This window comes from Leucopleurus acutus (assembly GCF_964270905.1).
Source record: "Leucopleurus acutus genome assembly, chromosome: 6".
Taxonomy (NCBI): domain Eukaryota; kingdom Metazoa; phylum Chordata; class Mammalia; order Artiodactyla; family Delphinidae; genus Leucopleurus; species Leucopleurus acutus.
Genome location: NC_139149.1, coordinates 3,957,443 through 3,970,469, shown reverse-complemented (window position 1 = coordinate 3,970,469; position 13,027 = coordinate 3,957,443). Strand labels below are relative to the sequence as shown.

At 41.7% G+C, this 13,027-nt stretch overlaps 1 protein-coding gene across 1 annotated transcript in view; it reads left to right on the top strand.

Moving 5' to 3' along the window:
* NIPA1 (NIPA magnesium transporter 1) overlaps positions 1–6,649 on the top strand; it is a 41,546-nt gene extending 34,897 nt beyond the window's left edge. The window contains exon 5 of the mRNA XM_082841834.1: positions 829–6,649. Within this exon, the coding sequence (XP_082697960.1) occupies positions 829–1,340 (512 nt within the window). The 3' untranslated portion in view covers positions 1,341–6,649. The remainder of the gene's footprint in view (positions 1–828) is intronic.
* Positions 6,650–13,027: the final 6,378 nt, after the last annotated feature.

The following is a 13,027-nucleotide window of genomic DNA, read 5'->3' as shown; positions in this document are numbered from 1 at the left end:
ATCCTAACCACTAGACCACCAGGGAACTCCCAGCAATGGGATCTTCTGAAATGGAGTATAACTCTTGAAGTTCTGAAAAATTCAATGTATATTAAGTCCTTGCCAAATTACTCTGTTTTACACATAAAACAGGTTCTAGCTCTGATTATTATAAATATTTTCCACTTTGCTGTCCAAGATGACATTCCGAAGTCATCAGGAGAACAGGATGATTTTTCACCGTGTGGGGCCGTCTGCACATCGCAGGACCCCTGGCCTCTACCCACTGTGTGCAGCCCCCAGTCACTGCAACAGCCAGAAACACCCCTACAGCTTCCCTGTGTGTCCTTTGAGACTCCATGTGACTCTCTTTCTCTCCCACCCCACACGTAGGAGCACTCTGTGCCTAGGGTTTGTTGAGTTGACCATCTTGTGAAATGGTTTTAAAAAAATTCTCAGGACTTCCCTGACAGTCCAGTGGTTGGAGCTCTGCACTTCTGCTGCCGGGGCACGGCTTCGATCCCTGGTAGGGGAAGTTCTGCGTGCCGCACAGTGTGGCCGAAAAAAAAATCTCAAAGCATCTGTGTAGACTTTTATTGTTATAAAAATGTTACTAATAGAGAGAAGACTTATTTACTGACATGTAATATATAGGAGCTATGAATGTTTGAATGATGAAAGTGATGATGGGAATAACTTTTGTGGAGTGAGCTCAGGGGCTGTGGTAAAGCACATCCGGAGCGGTAGGGTGCCCCCTGTGACAGTGGGCGGGGGGGGCAGGTGGCGGAGCACGTGGCGAGGGCTGCTCTGCTTCGCCCCCTGGGTCACCGTGCGCCCTCTCGTTTCCAGTGTTCGTAGGCTATCTGTGCATCGTGCTGCTCATGCTGCTGCTGCTGATCTTCTGGATCGCGCCGGCCCACGGGCCCACCAACATCATGGTCTACATCAGCATCTGCTCCTTGCTGGGGAGTTTCACCGTGCCTTCCACTAAGGGCATTGGGCTGGCAGCCCAAGACATCTTCCACAACAATCCGTCTAGTCGGCGTGCCCTCTGCCTGTGCCTGGTGCTCCTGGCCGTGCTTGGCTGCAGCATCATCATCCAGTTCAGGTACATCAACAAGGCCCTCGAGTGCTTCGACTCCTCTGTGTTTGGGGCCATCTACTACGTTGTGTTCACCACACTGGTCTTGCTGGCCTCGGCCATCCTCTTCCGGGAGTGGAGCAACGTGGGTCTGGTGGACTTCCTGGGCATGGCCTGCGGGTTCACCACTGTCTCTGTTGGGATTGTCCTTATACAGGTGTTCAAAGAGTTCAACTTCAACCTTGGGGAGATGAACAAATCTAATATGAAAACAGACTAGGATGTAACAGGGGGTTGGATGGCTTGAGGAACAGGAAATGGATGTGGCTTCTGGTCCTGATTTGTCGTGAAGTAGAAGAGACCGTAAATCGCTGGTGTTGGAGTTGCCTGTATATTAATGGATGGGCTGGTGGAGAGTGAAGATGTGTTGCTCAGCACTGGGGTGGGGGCCCAGCCTTCTGTACTCTGAAGTTGCTCAGTGGTTGCCTGGGTGTCATCTCTCTCTGATGAGAGGAATCTTATGTTCATTGCCATTAACCTGGAAGCTTTCATGAATACTCTTTGCTTTTAAAACACGTCATCATTATTTAAATAGAATGGGCCTTTTCTGATTAGTCTTTGCAGGGGAACAGATATTTTTACTTAGAAGCTTACTTTGGAAATGGGAGAAATTGTTGTCTTGAAGTCTGACTCTACAGTAAATGTGTCTGTAGTTTTTTAATTTTGCATTAAGCATGTATAACATTCAGGTGTCGGATCCAAATCAGAGGCATATACATTTAATTGGTTTTAATCCTCTGATGTGTTGACTCTCCTACCCCCAACTCCTAGACATTTTAATTGCAAACAGAGAGAGAAGAGTGAATGGAAATGATATACTGTTCCATTGGCAGGATGATTTTCAATAGCTCAAATCAATTTCAGTGCCTTTATTACTTGAACTATTCACTTAATTTGAATATTACTGTGTGTATGTTCTCTTAGATTAGAGTAATGCAGCCTCCTTGATTATACTTTAATATTTCACTCTTCAAAACATAAATGTTCAAAGCAGTTAGAAATTATAGTATATTCATTCACTGGAAGAGAGTCAAGACTAAGGGCACATTGGAGTAAATCAACCCTTTCAGCATGTAGTTATAGTTCAATTAAAGACAATTGACTTAAGTAGCATGAGGTATTTTATTTGCATTCAGTCTAATGTAACTGGGATCCAGTATTAAATATATCCATGTTCTCTTTCAGCAAGCATTGTGGCCATTAAGAAGAAATAAATTATTTAACTTGATAATAAGGCTGTTAAATGAGAGAGTAACTGTTCAATAGCACATATGAGTTCCCTGTAATTCAGGAACAAGTTAAAGGACACAATTAAGCTTAGGCTATATTCTACAAACTGGAACACACATAGTTTTCAAAAGAATTTCTAGCAAAAATGAAAACAATTTGTAGCCATCTCCCTGTTGTTTGAGATGGCAGAGCACCCTACAATTCCTCAGTCAAACTTCTGAAATGCAAAATAGCCATTAATTATTCCAGTATTTGGATCAAAGAGGTCATTTGGCTATCGATAGTAACCTTGCATGTGTATTAAATGGGAACAAAGCACAGAGTGATGCAGATATTCATCACGATATCATGTACTTCATTTGCAGTGGTTCTCCCACCCCTGCACCATGCGGCATGACGGATCTTAGTTCCCTGACCAGGGATCGAACCAGTGCCCACTGCAGTGGAAGCTTGGAGTCTTAACCACTGGACCACCAGGGAAGTCCCATGTGTACCGTTTTATCTAAATAGGAAGCTATGCCAAGTTGAAAGATGGGATTGGGTAAGGTAGATTTGGTGATACCCAATTAAATAATACCCAATTAAAGTTACTAAGGAATGTCAATAGGAAAAAAAAAAGTGTTTTTTCGGACAAAAAGAACATTTCTAAAGACCTAAGGAGTAGTTCCCTAAAGTGTTGAACAAAGAGACTAAACTAAATGAGGATAGTTTAACATAGAGAAAAAAACACCTTTATGAATTAAAAGTACATGTGATGATCATGGGTTGTCAAGTGATCTGTGAACTAACAGCAGCAAGAATATTTAAAAATTTTTAAAAATCTTATAGTAACTGATAGTTAATAAATGCTCAAAAAATGCATTACTCTTTTTATCAGCTCATGAAGGTTTGTTTTTTATCATCAGTATTTTTAGGAATGCAGGCCTTAATTTATTGAACTGAACTTTCTGAAAGTATAATGTAGGAGTATAAATATACTTTTAGGCATAAAAATCATTTCTAGGTACGGAGTATGAGATATTCAGAGAATACATGTGGCTATACAAGTATAATGAGAAAGTCCATGTGTCATATGGAAATTACCATTTTTTTGTTTACAGTTTACATGTGAAGCTTAGTTTATTTAAATTCATCTGTTGATGTTCCTGATTACAGTTAATCCATGATTATTCCATAGATACTTAGAGGTGATATTTTCTGGATTATCTCCCTATGATTTTTTTTAGAGTAAAATAGAATCTCAAAGTAGTAATAGTTTGTCTCCTCTTGAAGGTGATAAGTCCCAGAACAGTTAGACTCTCCCAAGTTTACATCTGTTCAGCAAATTACCTTGGTAGGATACACAACTTCCCTTCCAGTGGAACACAGTTCATATCATTCATTGTATTCCAAAAGTGTGACTCTAGCCTGGAAGTAATTGACATGACCAGCAGTCTAACAGCCTAATTTTCAAGTTTAACATAGAGCGTTTAATATCTGACTTATAGTATTTATTTTACAGATTCATGTTTTTATAATTTGGAATTACAAAAAAAGATTTAAAAAGTAAAGCTTTGAAGGGTAGGGCCCAGAATGGGGATAGGTCTTATATTGGTCTTTCCAAAAGTAAATACATATAAAACATTTTCATTATTATGGTATTCTTTGGGTTTTATCTTCAATTAAAGCAAGCCTCCTCTAAAATCATATGTTTGTGATATGATATCCAGGCTTGCTCTGGATAGATACTTAAATAGGCCATTTCTCTCCTGTCTTACTTGGACAATGCCTTGTTTTCTCATCTGAATCTTTGCATTTAAAAAGATTGCTTCCTGTTCTGCTCAGTGATCAAGTGTAGGGCCTATTAAGGATTCTAACCCAAACCCAGCACGAAGACCACCCCGGGTGTTTTGCTGTTCTGCAGGACTGCTCCAACTCCGCAAAGAAGGATCCGGAGAGAAGGGCAGTCTGCTCCCTGTCACATGGGGAGCAAGAACCGCCCACGGCTGGACCTTCAGGGGGAATCATCACTCAGATGTTATTATGGTCTTTTCACATTAGAAAATTAGTGAAATACACTTTGCTGCTCTTGGTTCAGCAATAAGAAATATTCCTTCAAGTCCTACTTCTCAGGCCAATTTGATTTATGCAGTTTTATTTCCAGAGGTTCATTCCAGCTGTAGTAGATTGGTCTTCGGGTTTTTCTTTGGGTTTCACGTCTGATAGAAGAGAGCACTGTTGAAGTATGCAGTCACCTCTCACCTTCCTTCTTCGTCGACTGCTCAGCTCTTTGTAAATACTGCGCTCCCTTCTAGAGGCCAGTTTCTAGACATCCATAAAGTGCTCGAGATGCACTGTCTACACGCATGGATGAGTCCACGGAGACTGAGGTGTTGATCACAGGCCACTGTCGTGCTGCCTAATTCTTGTTGGGAGATGACACCTCTCCTTTCTAAGCTGCTCAACTAACCCAGAAGAGCAGTCTACAGAGCTATGCCCATCACTCTTCTTTGATGCCTACTTGATCCTGACTTAGACTTCCTGGGACTGAGTAGGAACTTGGAAAGAGAAGAAGCTTTAGTTTAGATCTGTTCATTGACTGTCTGATTGGCTTCAGTGGTCTGAAGAAGTTGTCCTTAACTGTGTCTGACACCGCCGAAGTAGTTCACCTATCAAGCAGGATTAGATGGAAACTTGGTGTTCCACCTTCTCAGGGACCAAAAACGTAACATTAACTCCTTAGCATTGACCTTCCTCCCAAGGACATATCTGTGTTAGTTTTTCATATGTTTTATTCATATTCATAGCTAGAGGTCTGTTAGCTTGAGTTAGGAAGAGAAAAGATCAGTTTGCACACCAGTCACACCATAAAACAGTTTATCATATAAAATACCTCAACTATATGTATTCCTCACTTCCGCCTCACAGTTGAACTGGTGATGAATTTTAAGGTGATTTTTCACATCTGGCCAGATTCTTATACCTCCATCATATACTTGAAAAGATTAAGAATTTTAGGAATGGGAACAAGAATTTGGCCCAATATCTACTCATTTATTTTCGTACACATTTCTCACATGCTATTAAATGCAACAAAGAATTATATTTTAAGAAAATGTAACTCTGTGTTACATCAAAAACATATTGTCTAGTGAAAAGTTGATATTCAGTAGAACAATGATCATGTAAATAAACATCTATTTCAAATGTACCCAATGTGATAAAAAGCATAGTCTAGGGCCCAGTGCATGAGCCGGGGAGGATTTATTTGTTCTTTTCTCTGTTTTTCCTTGAATTGTGCAACTACAGGTGAGTCACTTAACCTTTCTGTGCCTCAGTTTCTCTACCTCTAAATGGTGGGATGGGTCTCCAAATCTGTGTTAGAGCACTCACATGTTTAGTTTGTGCTGGTAGCCTCAGACCAGAGCGCATGTGCAGGACTCCTTTGGAGTGATGCACCATGCATCCTGTCTGCTCAGGACCATGCTGTAGACACACAGCTTCGAGCACTGAGTAAGCAAAGGAAGCACTGGGTGTAAAGTCTGCATGATTCCATGAAGCTTTAATTTTCTTTTTTTTTATTTTAAAAGGCAGGGTTTTATATTTTCTGTTGTAAAATATGGAAATTAAGCAAGGACTTTAAAAACCTGCACTGAGAGATCACATTCTGATGGTGTGATGAGCTTCTCTGACATTCTGCAAAGGTTTATGTTCTGCAGAAGAATCAATGACTTGTGAACCAGATTGATTCTGTTGCGTTGAATTTGTAATGAATGATGCTGAACTTCCTGCTTCCAAGCGGCTCAACCCTGACCATGAACTACCTGACATCAGGTAAATGTCAGGAACTCCCAAACCACTAGTGCCAAAGGGTCACATTGAAAAGTACAGAATATTTCTTTTATTTGTCAGACTATAATAATTTGCTCCCCCCTGCCATGTCAGTGTTTTTGCAGTTTGGAAAAATTTAAGGGTACTGTTTTTCCAGTAGCATTCCTGAGTGTTTTTGCCTTTTTAAATGATAACTATTACTGTCTTGTAAAATGGAATATAATTGTGAAAGAGAGGAAGAAGACTAGATAAAAAAATGTAAAATGTTTGATTGGTTGCATAAAATTTTTTTCATGTAAATGTATCAGGGAAGCTTCCAATTAGCACACACACCCATTTGTCAATGACTAAGACTTGCTTATATTTTGCTTTATAGAAGTAGTCATAGCATGTTGTAATTGCCTTATGTAAATAAAAATGCTATTTATTAAGTTTTCCAATAATATTTATTAATCTGTATGTGTTTTAAAATAAAATAACTTATTTCTAGCTGAACACTCGTTGCTTTTTTGCCCTTTACATGAAATGCTTGTGTGGTCTCTGGTTCCACATGATCCTACTTCCTCAATCAAATGCTTCACATTTTCTTTGTAGAAACAAATAGCCCAGGTCTCCATCACAATGTAGAAAATGTCTACCCGAGCATATATTAGGGAGCAAATCCATGATGTGTGAAGGATTCACCATCCAGTGATTACCTTCTGATACAATGAAATGATGGTATTAAAGAAAACCAGCTATATTTTAATAACTTGTACATGTTTTTGAGGTGTATAACATGTTTTAAACACATGGAAAATATGAGAATCATAACACATTTTAATACTCCAAGTGTCATGAGAAATCTTTTCATTAATCTTTATTAGTGTCCTATAAGTAATTTTATTAAATGAAAAAAATATTTCATTTGAGAAAAAATATTTTTCCTTAGGCTCTATCCAAAAAGATTTGATGACTCACATTTTGATCAAAGTGTACCTGTACAGAAGTCAGGAACAAACATTTTAAGAAACCACTAAATGTTTCTATGGATAACCCTTTCCACACAGGTTTCTGGGGTCATGAAATGTATAAGTGCCAAATTCTACAAAAACCTGCCTGGGTTGGTTACTATTAACAAAACTGTTAGTTGTATCTGCTAGCCAATCACAATACTGTTGAACCTGAGCTCTACATCTGGATCTGAGGAGTATAGAAAATCAGGCATGCTCCCTACCCTTTACTTCCTTTGTTGATGGGTCATGTCCCTGTCAGGTGGCCCTTAGGCATGACATTGTCAGCATCTTTGATGTAATATTAATCATACCATATTTTGAACCTCATATGGTAGGTAGTTTCAAAAAGGCTTTTTGTGTTGGAGAGCTGAGGCACAGTCAAGAAATAAAGAGAGGGCTTCCCTGGTGGCGCAGTGGTTGAGAGTCCGCCTGCCGATGCAGGGGATGCGGGTTCGTGCCCCTGTCCGGGAAGATTCCACATGCTGTGGAGCGGCTAGGCCTGTGAGCCATGGCCGCTGAGCCTGCGCTCTGCAACGGGAGAGGCCACAACAGTGAGAGGCCCACGTACCGCAAAAAAAAAAAAAAAAAAAAAAGAGTGACTTAATACAAGATTCCTTTATTCTTTCTCGTATGTCTATGGGTCAACAGCACAATTTTGTGGACCTCAACCAGCTTGGCCCAATGTCTGGTCTCTGAGTCAGCTAGGAGGCTTTGCAAGTTGCTCTGCTCCACCTGGTCTCCTCCTCCAGCAAACTACTCCAGGCTTCCTCTCATCATGATTTAGGCTGGGAACCACCACATTTTCTTGGCCAAAGACAGTCCCAAGGCCAAGGCCAAGGCCAAGGCTGGAGTGGAACTGCAAAGCCACTCTGCAAAATGGGTGGGCACATGGATGAGTAGAGAATCAGAGCCATTTTTATCAATCTACCACATCATCAGAGACCAGCTTGCCAGCTATCAATAGTCAATGTAATTCCTTATTTGACCATGTCATCTAGCTAGAATTCAGCTGAGACCAAAAAAGTAAGCAAAAAAGTTCCTCCGGAGCCAGTTCTAAAAAGCGCATCTGTCTGGTTGCCAAGCTTACAGATTAAATTAGATGCTGTATAGTTACCAAAACCAGACTGGTCAGGGGCTGTGCAGTCTAGAACGTTAACAGTCCAGTTTGAAAGGAGCAAATTATATCTGGCATTTTCTGGCTAAATAAACATAGACTTCAATTTAGAAAGATTCCCACCCAAAATGATTTAAATTTGGTATAATAGTGTTTCTGTATCTAGTCAAAAACTGGAAGAATACCCCCAGAGGACTTTTGCACCTGTAACAAAGGTATTATTGATTTATTAGCAGGTCTCACTGCAGATGTAGCTAGTTGCGCTTTCCATTTCTAATAAATGAGCCCTCTGTCTTTGTCCTTTTTCGAGGAAACCATGATGATGGGTCCCAGGAACTTGCCACGTTCCAGAAGGAGCCAAGGCAGGACAGCTTAACAGTGGGTTTTCTGTGCATCTCATGAAAAATAAATCTCTGCTCCAAGTGTCGGGAGACCGGCTTTAACCAAACCACAAACTCTTCCAAAGAACTTATCTATTCCCCGATTCGGTTAGTCAACGTTTGGGAAGAGAGGGCCTGACCCTGAGCCGAGCCCCGCCCCGCCCCCATCTCTTGGTCTCGCGCCTCCGCGTCCGCCAACCCGCCCCGGTCTACCGGCCTCACTCTAGTCCCGCCCCTTGTCCTCTTGGAGCACCTTTCCCTAGGGGCTCTTAGGGACACCGCTTAAACTGCAGCTTCACATGTTAACCGCGCGTGGGAATTCACGGTACAAGGTACTTTGGCTTTGATCATTTGGTTGCCCAACAATACGTGGCAAAACGCTGCCTCCTAAACCTTCTCTCTTTGGCTCGCCCCGCCGCCCTCCGCCAACCAGGACTTGGAAAACAGACTGGAACACAACCGGAAAGCGAGACGGGGGCGGAGCGTTTGCCGCGCCGCAGTGCGCGCGCGCGCGCGGCATCTCTTGCGTCACTCTGCCGCGCCCAGGTTCTTCTCGGCCGTGCCCCCTGGACCTGGTGGCGGAGGTGGAGGCCGGAGGTCGTCCGGAGCAGGTTCCCCTGGGCGCTCCCCCATGGAGGAAGAGGTGCGCACGGCTGCAGCCCCGGATGCTCGCACTTCCCACTGGACGGCGACGAAGGCGGTGGCCGCGCGTGCTCTGGAGGGGGTGGCCCGTGCGGCCTGTACGGGGGTGTGAGCGGAGGTGACCGTGGCCGGATAGTGGAGGGCAAGCCGCGCGCGGGGCGGGCCGGCCACCGGCGGTGAGGTCGCCACTTTCTTCCTTTCAGGCAAGCGCGAAGGGGCTGGGGGCAAGCCTGCCCATCTTGGGTCGGGAAGGACTCTTCAGGGGCGCCTTTCTTTTCCCTGGGGACCCCGAGCCGCGCGTGGTCTGAGATGGGGTTTCCCGTAACCTGCATCGAGGAATACCACCGTGCTTTGGATTGCCAGTAAATCCCACGGAAACCGGCCTGGCCCTGTCTGGGGCGCGTGTTCATTAAGTTCATTAAGATAGTTTTCTATTGTTGTGAGTTGGAAGATTGTTTCAGCTACTGCGGAGATATTAACTGACAGTTGAACAAGCCTTAGATGTCGCTGTAACGGTTTGAACATGGCTTGTTTAATTTCCTAACTTTTATAAACTCAGAGATTCCTCTCTCCCTCTCCATACAGCTGAACAAAACTCAGTATACCTTTGGTTTTGTGTTTGTCTCTTGAATCTCTTTACTAGATTTTTCATTTCATTTACTATAGACCGTGCTTTAGTTCTGTTTTTAGAAATTCTCTATATACCGCGCGAGTCCAGTTAGTACTTTTATTTTTTGTTAAAGTACTGTCAGTGAATGTGAGGGAATAGAGATCTTTGTTTCATACCAGTAAGCTGTCCGTTGAAGCAGTATGTTATGATCGGTTGAGTTGGTATTATGTTAGTTGGTAAGTAAAACGAGTATGGAGGGTAGTAGTCAAATTTTAAAAGTGTTCAGTAACTATTCATTCCTTTTGCCTATTTCTGTATTTTCTTCGTTCCAGGCTGGAGCTACTCTGCCAGGGCTTAAAACTTTAAATGAGAATAAAGGGTATTATTTACGAGGAAATGAGAGTGAATAAGTCATCTCTAACCTCTTCCAGCCTTGTTTTCATAAGAGAGACCATATTAAACATACATGTAAGTTAAAGTTTTAATTTATAACTAATGTTGGAAATAGGGTTGGAAATTTAGGTTCTGTAGTATTTATAACTCCTACTATTAGAAATAATTAGCCAAATGAGAGGTTGGAAAAAATTAAAGCAGTGTAAACCAAGTAGAAGTAAAGACTGAGAACTCTTAAGGTTTTATTATGATGTGGGCAGTCTATATAGAAGTTGAGTCCAGTGGACACTTAGGTTCCAGTTCAGGCTGTTTAACTTTCTGTGTGATCCTCCACATGTGATTTAACCTCAGAGAGGTTTGGTTTCTTTACCTGCAAGGTGGGGGTAATGATACCTTTTTCTTATTATTGTGTAGATTAGAATTAATGTGTTTCAATCACCAGGAGCAGTGCCTCTGTAGGCGTTCAATAAGTGGTAGCTATTACTATTAGGGAGACATAATAATAAAAAACAATTACACTAGTTGTCAGGAAATTTCCATTGTATAAAAATACTGTGCTGTGGTATCCCACCTACCCTGGTTCAGTTAGTGTCAGCCACAGTGGCCTTTCTTTTCCAAGGAAACTGCATACTTGCTCATGCCTCAGTGCCTTTGCACTTCTTTCTGTGCTTTGTTCTTTTACTATCTCTTTCAAGCCTTTACTCAGTGTTACCTTCTGCACTAGACCTCCTAACCAACTTAGTTAAAATAGAAGCCCCCCAACCCAACTCCCCAATGCCTTTAACGTGCTTTACTTTTCACCATAGCATTCACCGCCTTCCAATATTGTGTCCTTATTTACCAACAGAAGGTAAACTCCATGAGGGCAGGGTTTTGGTCTGTTGTATTCACTGCTGTATCCCTGTTCCTAGAACATAGTGTGTATTCATGTAAATATTTTTTGATTGAGTAAATGAGATAAGCATACCACTTGTCCATAGGGGGATATGAGTCATGTACATTAGTAATCATAATAAAGGCTAGAAAAGTGTCCAAAGAGAGGTTCAGATTAAAGGCTAGGGAATTCAGAAAAGATTGGCTTATGGAATTCAAGCAGGGCTTCATTGTGGAGGTGCTTTTTTGAAGCAGGTCCTTAAAGATGAAAGGGATAATGTAATAAAGTTATAGAGGAGTGAAAGGAATAGGTAAGAATGGCAGCAGTATGTTGGCTTAGGGTGGAACCAGGGTATGTGAAATACAGTATCGGGAAGTTAAGATTGAAAAGACAGGTTTGGAACAAATGGTGAAAGGTCTTAGTTACTGGCTTACAAAATTTGGAATTCTTTCTGTAAATAGTTGGGTAGCCATTCTAAGTTTGTAAGCAGGAGAATGAGACGACAGAGATGTGTTTTATAGAGCAGTGTGGTAGCATGATGTTTTTAAACTGGATTAGGGTCAGAAGAGACATGGAGATGCCAGGCCACATTTCAAAGGTAGAATCCATCTGGCATCCTTGGCCCTTGTATGCAGTTTGGGTAATGAAAATGGTGAAGCTGCAGTCAGAACATAAGGAGAGGCAGATTGGGTGTGAAGACAGTGACCTACACTGAGAGCCTGGTTTGAGCTGCCCCTTGCTTGTATTCCAGCTCGGGGACTAAAAGGAGACTCCAGTGGGAAAGGCAAAAGGCTGAGGAGACCTGGATTCTAGTCCTGGGTCTCCTACCCACCAACTGCGTGAGAAGTTACTTAACATCTCTGTGCCTGTTTTCTCATCATGAGGCTCTTATCACATTTCTTTTCAAGCTTTTTCGAAAATGAAATGTCAGGAGTGCTGTGACAAGTTTAAAGCTGTAAATGTACTTCAGTTAGTATAATTTTTAAAGTTAGCTAACTTTGGTGATTGATGATAAGTCATTTTGCAAAGCAAAATTTTTTTGGGTTTTTTTTTTTTTTTTTTTTGGCCGTGCTGTGTGGCTTGTGGGGTCTTTCCCCTGCCAGGTATTGAACACAGGGCCATGGCAGGGAGAGCACCAAGTCCTAACCACTGGACCACCAGGGAACTTTGTTTTGGAACTCTAACTCCCAAGACAAATCTTAATTTAGGCCTTTTGTATAGGTGTTAGAATGCTAGTGCATGTTTTCCTGTTCCTCAAATTATGTGTTCTCCACGTTTTAGAAGGAGGTAGACCAATTTCATAATTATTTTCTTTGAGCTATATTAATTTCATTTTTGACATAATTGCATTTAATGGAAGTTAACAGTATAAGTATTCATAGATATTGGTGAAATCAGTAGTGAAAATTAAGTGTGTTAAAGTTTAGAAAGAACAAGCTGAAAATTCTAAGAGTCTGAGTGTGTTTAAAATTTGAATAGTTTATTTTCAGAATTCTCCCTTAGCTGTGGAATTCTTAAGGACAGGAACTTCTGGTCATCTTTATAACTCCAATGCCTGGCACATCGTAGCTACTCAGTGTATGTTTCTTGAACAGATGGCCACATATAAATAAACAGTAACAGCCAGGGGTAGGGGATTGGGACCTTCCACCTGAGTCCCTTTAAGAGGTAACATGGGCAGGTTACCACCTGGAGCTCGTCATATCTGGTTTGGGAACCTAGATGAAGTGAAACTTAGCAAGTTTTCTTTTTTAGCTGTCTTTAAACCTGGCCCTACCTCATAGCTAATCCTTAAGAAATAAAAAATAATCTCTGTTTCAGGCTCTCTTGGCTATGATTGACCTTCAGTTACACAGAGT